This window comes from Lissotriton helveticus (genome assembly GCF_964261635.1).
Source record: "Lissotriton helveticus chromosome 1_1 unlocalized genomic scaffold, aLisHel1.1 SUPER_1_unloc_14, whole genome shotgun sequence".
Classification (NCBI taxonomy): Eukaryota; Metazoa; Chordata; class Amphibia; order Caudata; family Salamandridae; genus Lissotriton; species Lissotriton helveticus.
The window spans coordinates 988,884-996,456 of NW_027611653.1; the positions used below are offsets into that span (position 1 = coordinate 988,884).

General features: G+C 41.8%; 1 protein-coding gene across 1 annotated transcript; it reads left to right on the forward strand.

Moving 5' to 3' along the window:
• The first annotated feature begins 1,672 nt into the window (after positions 1-1,672).
• On the forward strand, positions 1,673-6,194 carry LOC144805537 (uncharacterized). The gene is made up of 2 exons (XM_078672071.1): positions 1,673-1,795; positions 2,919-6,194. Exons 1-2 carry the CDS (start codon positions 1,673-1,675, stop codon positions 4,740-4,742), a joined length of 1,947 nt encoding a protein of 648 aa, XP_078528197.1. The 3' UTR covers positions 4,743-6,194.
• Positions 6,195-7,573: the final 1,379 nt, after the last annotated feature.

The window sequence follows — 7,573 nt, forward strand, 5'->3', positions numbered from 1 at the left end:
CTCGTCTAGGGTCTCTACCCATTTTGTTGAGGAATGTAAGCATTTTAGAGTCGAGCTCAGGGGTAAGAGCAACTTTATTAGGTAAAGAGGGTCTGGGGCACTCCGATCTCAGTTTTGTTCTTACTTCTCTAGATATTTCCCTTCTTATCCAGAACTGGACGTAATCGGCCACGTGTTTGATTGGTTCCCATTGAGGGGTGAGAGGGTGCTGAAATGAATTAGGGTCAAACATTTGTTCCCCTAAGGGGTCAAAGAGGGAGTCCGCATTCTCTTTTTTGGACTTTTTAGCATCTATTTCATCTTCCTCCTCGGAGGTCTGAAAGTCAGAGGAACATGAGACCAATATGTCCCCACTACTGGAGGATTCATCGCAAATAAAAACTTTGCGTTCCCCTTTCATGGCCTTCATAGCCTTATCTGTAATCTCCGTATGAGATGATCTTTCCTTGCCTTTCAGCATAAAGGGTATTTTACCTTGAGGTACTTCCTCAGTATGCTTCCTCTTTTTACTGGCCTTTACACCACTACCCGAGGGTATGGAACCAGATCTGTCTACCTCCAAAGAGCAGACTTGAGCAACTGTATCTTTGTCCCTTGACAGTCTCTCCTCCATTCTCTCAATACAATCATCGAGTTTTTTACCCAATTGCGTGGCTAAAGTTGACACTGCCTTGTCAACTGAATCCTTGATTCTTAAGTCAACAGAGTCTCCACTCAAATCTGGCTGATCCATAATGAATATAAGGAGGATCAATTTAGAGCTGCTCTAAGCACCCTTAAATATAAATATATGTATAAATGTAAAGTATAGTGTAATTATTATTAAGCGTTTTTAAAAACTCAGATTACAGAGTTAAACTGGTGAAAAGGGGGTTAAATCCGATCAATATGTGAGGAGCACGAAGGTTTCGTGGATCGACGCTGGAGTCCCGAGGGAAAACCGTCAAACCGGCTCTTTTGCGTGTCCAAAAGATGGCCGATAGTTTTCCATGCGTCTGATAGGCAGGGTCCCTATCCAAGATGGCGGTCGCGTCAGGTGACTGGGAACAGGAAGCCGAGAGGGCCAAAAGTGCACCCGAGTGCAGTCCAGAGACCACGCGTGTAAACGAGAAAGCGGAGGGGGGGGGCCTCCGACTAGAGGAAGGAGCGGAGTCGGGTCAAGGCGAGTGAAGAAGCGGAGAGTCTCTGTCTCCGTGTCACGCATCCCAGATGCGGCGAAGAAAAGGATTCCCGGTCTTTAGCGGCAAGAGCGGGAAGGGAAAGCGGTCAGATACGACGCGGGAGCTCAGGGGTAACGGGTTTAGCAAGGCTGGAAATCTAGCCATATCGGGAAATGGTTAGCGCGAAGGGGAGGGGCAAGGGGGGGGGGGAGACAGCGGCAACTCACGGTCCAGTAGGTAATCGGGAAAGGCTACGAGGTGTATCTGAATTGGTTAATGAGAGAGCAGTGTGAGCGGATGGATTGAGCTAACGCTAAAGTAAAGCGGACATCGGTGTAGCGTCAAATGTTCAAATCAAAACACATTTTGAGGGGCAAAATAGAAGGCAAAAGACATCCTCAAGATCAACCAATACACTTACAGAGTGTCAGCACAGTAAAACCAAGTTCGCAAGCCCCCAAACATGACCAAAATCAGGCGAAACACGGTAACCAACAGGCACACAGAGAAACATGACTTATCTTGGCTGTGAGCAGCAACAAAGAAAGGAATATGGCTGCCCTTCACAGAACCTTGTTGACTTTAGAATGTTATCTTTTAATTCTAAATTCTTTGCATTGTTTGCTGTTGCTGCTGTGAGTTGGCAATTAAAGAAATATGCATAATATTGGCCTCCGTGCCTTGCCATAAAATTGGGCAGTGATGTCCAGAGATGCAGTGTGGCAAGGGGTCCATGTGAAGAAACTGAGGTTTTATGAGCTGTAAATGGCCTTTAGTATAGCGTTCAGGTGTTGAGATACCTGGTATGGGACTTGGAAACATGACCCTCTGGTTCAGCCCAGCCCTCCGAAGCTGACAAGGGATTCTCTGAAACCAATGTTTGTTGCTTGCCTGTTTGCTTTGCCTATCAAACTGCTATTACTCTGCATTAAAGTAGTTCAAATAGTAAGTTTTTGTACCAATTCACATTCAGAAACGGCTCTGGTTTTAATTCTGCAGGTACCTGAAGCTGGACAGAAAAAGTTAAATGTCAGTTTAGTAAGAAAATTCCTCATAGAACAAAGGTTTATTCTGAAGATGTGAAGATGCCTCGGTGTTCCACGAAGGAAGAAATGTGTAGAAGCCATGAGTGATGAGGAACTGAGAGCTAAGAAAACTACTGAATGACTTTCTGATTCCATATATTTCAATATAAATCACTTAACCTTCAAAGTAAAATCACCAGATTTTTTTTTAAGTGGTTTAGAAAAACATTTAAGGTTTAAATAGCCTGCCGTAAATGGAATGCAGTGGTAAACTGAAAGGGGACAGGTCAATATTTACTTAATGGTGCATATTGCATAAAACAACCTTGTGATTTGTCTGATGCAACATTAGGAATTCTGTTGGGAACAAGAAGAATACTTTGCAGAGCTTGATGCTTTTTCTTAGACCAAAGCAATCACTACAAAATTAGTGAGCAGAGGTTAGTTTGTACACTCAACTGATTAAGGAAAAAGGAACAGTCTCAGGACATAAGAACGTCATTGAAATAGCTGTTTCCCAGATTACGGCAAAGGCTCTAAAGTTGTTCTTGTCTACCTTTGAAAGCATTAACCCTACTGTAGACGTAGCCACCTCACAAGTCCTTATCTCCTGAATTTATATGTATGTAAACTGTATCCACATTGCACATATAAATCCTAGTCAACTACCTTAGTGTTTTTTTTTTATTTCTAAAGAACTTAATGAGAGAGCTTCAGTCACAAGTAAAACCAGTGCTCTGAATGCCAGAAATGCTTTAGTCTAAAATCTACGCTCATTCAGCATGAGAAAACACACAAGGGGGAAAAGACTTATAAGTGTGCTGAATGTCAGAAAAGCTTCACTCAGAGAGCAAGTCTCACTAAACATGAGAGAACACATACTGGAGAAAAACCCTTTCAATGTTCTGTATGTGAAAAAGCCTTTAGTTACAAATTTACCCTGACTCTACACGAGAGAACCCACTCTGGCCAAAAACCTTATCAGTGCTTTGTATGTTACAAACCCTTCAGTCAGAAATCTGATTGCACTAAACATGAGAGAACACACACAGGACATAAGCCTTATCAGTGCTCTGTCTGCCAGAAAAGCTTCATTCAGAAAGCCAATCTAACTCAACACGAGAGAATTCACACTGGGCAAAAACCGTACCAGTGCATGGAATGCCTCAAAAGCTTCAGTCAGAAATCAAATCTCACTCAACATATGAGAACCCACAGTGTTGAAAAACCATACCAGTGCACTGAATGCCAGAAATGCTTTGTTCTTGAGGCCAGGCTCACTCAACACGAGAGAACACACACTGGGCACAAACCTTTTCAATGTTTTAAATGCAAGAAAAGTTTTAGTCAGAAAATAAATCTAACTAAGCATGAGAAAACACACACAGGGCTTATCAGTACCTTGGAGCAGGTGGCTTTGGAACAGATAAATGAGCAGATGCCACAAACAGTGAGTAAGGTGGCCCTCGAACAGAAAGATGAGCAGCAGCCGCAAACAATGCATTGGGTGGCCATGGCACAGGAAGATGAGCAGCTGCCGCAAACCCTATATAAGGTGTCCTCGAAACAGATAAATGAGCAGCTGCCACGAACAATAAATGAGGTGGCCTCGAAACCGATAAATGAGGTGGCCATGGAACAAGAAGATGAGCAGCGGCCGCAAACCATAAATAAAGTGGCCTCGAAACAGATAAATGAGGTGGCCATGGAACAGGAAGATGAGCAGCTGCCGCAAACCATAAATAAGGTGGCCTTAAAACAGACAAATGAACAGTTTTCACAAACAATACATGAGGTGGCCATTGAACCGAAAGATGAGCAGCTGCCGCAAACAATAAATGAGGTGGCCATGGGACAGATAAATGAGCAGCTGCCACAAACAACAACAAATGAGGTGGCAATGGAACAGATAAATGATCAAACTCCACAAGCAACAATTGAAATGGCTGTGAAACAAATAAATGAGCAGCTGCCACAAACAACAAATGAGGTGGCTGTGGGGAAGATAAATGAGCAGCTGCCACAAACAACAACTAATGAGGTGGCTGTGGGGAAGATAAATGAGCAGCTGCCACAAACCACAACTGAGGTGGCTGTGGAGAAGATAAATGAGCAGCTGCCACAAACAACAAATGAGGTGGCTGTGGGGAAGATAAATGAGCAGCTGCCACAAACAACAACTAATGAGGTGGCCCTGGAAAAGATAAATGAGCAGCTTCCACAAACCACAACTGAGGTGGCCCTGGAAAAGATAAATGAGCAGCTGCCACAAACAACAACTAATGAGGAGGCCATGGAAAAGATAAATGAACAGCTGCCACAAACGACAACTAATGAGGTGGCTGTGGAAAAGATAGATGAGCAGCTGCCACAAACCACAACTGAGGTGGCCCTGGAAAAGATAAATGAGCAGCTGGCACAAACAACAACTAATGAGGAGGCCATGGAAAAGATAAATGAGCAGCTTCCACAAAGTACAACTGAGGTGGCCCTGGAAAAGATAAATGAGCAGCTGCCACAAACAACTAATGAGGTGGCCTTGGAACAAAAAAACTAGCAGCTGCCACAAACAACAACAAATGAGACTAAAGAGGAGATAAAATAATTCTAAAGAGTTCTTCAGCATCGTAGCACAATTTCTGGTCTGTCTTGCAGGTCTGAAATTATAACTCGCCACAAATATAAATATAAAGCAATTGATGTAAACATAAGAATCTCTCCATAGCACTCTGTTTATTTACAAAAGACAACACATTCCCAGATTGCACATTCCAAGAATAGGAAGCATGGGCCTCATTGATTATACTAATATTACCAATAATAGGCCTGGATGAATACATAACCACATCGAAAGATTCCAGTGTACAGAATGTATTGCAGTATGGGTTATTGAGGGCCAACCCGAAGTCCAACATCAAACTTGGACACGCATTTTGCAAAACCGAAGTCATTACAGGAACGAAAGGGATCCTTGTCCTTGTGTTACAGGTGATACCCTCTGCAATCTGCGTGGTTCTGACTCAGTCTGAAGCAGTCTGCACACTGTTCCAAGGCTCGGAGAGATAGGACCACTTCATCTTCTGGCCACCATTTTGGATGTGAGGGGCTGTGAAAGTTCAGTCCTGTAGTGGACCGCCTTATTACACAGTCCCACAGTGACCACCACTTACCTTCACTAGAGTACTTCCCCAAACTAGTAGAATTCCCCTCAGGTATCCGGATTACTGATAACTGGGTAGAAAAGCATAAAGAGAATGCTTCTCACTCCATTGGTTGCTGATTACGCCCCATCCATTGGATATTATCTTTCATGTGGTCCGTGACCTTTGACTATTTGGACCTGCAGTCCTCCTGTTCTAATTCAGATTGTGTTTCTAGGGCCAGGTATCGTTTTAAGATATATTGCTTGTTTTCTGCTTTCGGAGTGTTCTGAAGAGCGCTATACGCACGTGTTACATATGCAAGATAGCAACAATGCATTATTTTTGTTAATGCTTTCATATTACCTTTCTTTCAAGTGACGCTTTTTAATGCTATTCTCAGCTTTCCAGTTTAAAAAGACGTTCATATTGTTATTGAATTAACTTTTTCAGATGTATATCCTATTTTAACAATTGTAGTTATACATTTTCTTTTGATGGCTGAAGTTGTTATTCCGTCGTGATTTTTCCTATGATCTAATAAATGACGGAGTCAGACTTTCTGTGAAAAGGTCTTCGAACAGAATGCAGAGAGGGTGGCAGAGACAGGTATATAGCAGATCCCATTGTGGCAGACACGCTGTGATACCCATTTAACTGAGCGCAATATTGTATACAGTTTTGCCTTGTAGATTGGCTAGTGTAATACAAAGTATTGTACACTGAGGAGACAAAGGTTAGGTGGGCTTGAGAAGCAGATACCTTTTTTCTGTGTTTTTTTTCCATTTTCTCTGAAGTTTTATGTTAATAACGTTATATGCCTTTTTCATTGTATGCTTGTAATCGATAATAAAGAGTTCTAATTCAAACTCTAGCACGTTTTTTTTTCTCCATTTTCTCTGAAGTTTTATGTTAATGACGTTATATGCCTTTTTATTGTATGCTTGTAATGGATAATAAAGAGTTCTAATTCAGACTAGCACCTCCTTTTTTCTTCAAAGCTTGCTTAAAGTCCTGCCTGCATATAAGACGGGGAAAGGGCTTACGTTTGCATGGAACCTTGGCAGTGCTTTTCCTTGCAACCCATCACTCCAAAATGTTTCTCTAATGCATAGAAAAAAAGTAGACACTTGTAAATTTCAGCTTTTTTAAAAATTACTCCTCATCCAGTTTATTGTGATTGCACATATCTTAAGCCTTTCTTATCTTTCATCAAATATATTGACACTTGGCTCGAGACATACTGCTGTTTCTTCAAGGCTTCAGTTTTTATTTAACTCCAACAGTTTGTGATGTAGCAGAAAATGTCAACAGTCATAGATGTTAAATATATGGGGCTATTCACAGTAGTATCTTAAATGTATGAGTGATTACAAGTGTATGTTTACCTGTTTACTGTAGGTGATATTACTACTTTTGGTCATTATTTCGTCGTGCCTAAAATGAAAGTGTGTCCTCATGTAACGTAACTGGTGCTATGTAAAGCGCTCTAATACCTGATTCGGTTCGGGTCTAGTTCGCGCATTATAAAACTCTGCCAAAAAAAAAAAAAAAAATTAACCACATTTGAGTGTTAAGTTACTCAGGAGTGTAGGCTTGAATGTTTCCACCCCCTGAAAAAGGAGGTGAAGCCAAATTTGCAAAAGTAATTTAATACAGCCGAAAAGAAGCTGTGCCGGGTCCAGCACCGCTCCTTCCCAACCACTGATAGCGGCAACACCCTCCCATAGAAAACAAGCCTTGGCAAACCCGATAGGTTTCGCCTATGCGACATATGTTGGCTTTGTTTAAAATGAGGCACAGCCGTGCGAGCTACTGTGCTACATAGCTTAGAATATTATAGCTTTTTCTGTTTTTAATAGAAGCTATACAAATACTACCTAGTCCCCACTGCTGAAAATGCCCCTTTTGTATATTTTCCATATCTAGACCTCTTTTAACTTGGAAGAGAGCTGACAGGCAGGGTATTCATTTAAGTATATCTACATTTTCTTTATATTCAGTTCATTTTGCTGGTTTCTGTTAGAATGTTTGTGTTTCACTTATCTCCGTCTGAGCTCCTCAAATCGCTAGACATCAAAATAATGGAGCTGTGCATTACACACATTTCAACAGCTCTAAGAACTACTAATTTCTGCCCCTTCATGGTTTTTGCTAGCATTTACTAGAATGCATCCCCGCAGGTCTCTGAGAACAAACCACTAGCAGAGAAAAAATGTGCTCCAGCCAGCTGTCGCTGAAAAAAAAA

Excerpts from the sequence above, each read along its gene's own strand:
- LOC144805537 (XM_078672071.1), top strand. The coding sequence starts at position 1,673 with ATGACTTATCTTGGCTGTGAGCAGCAACAAAGAAAGGAATATGGCTGC. Across the intron at positions 1,796-2,918 it reads CATTGTTTGCTGTTGCTGCT|TGCTCTGAATGCCAGAAATG; the intron begins GTGAGTTGGCAA and ends AAGTAAAACCAG.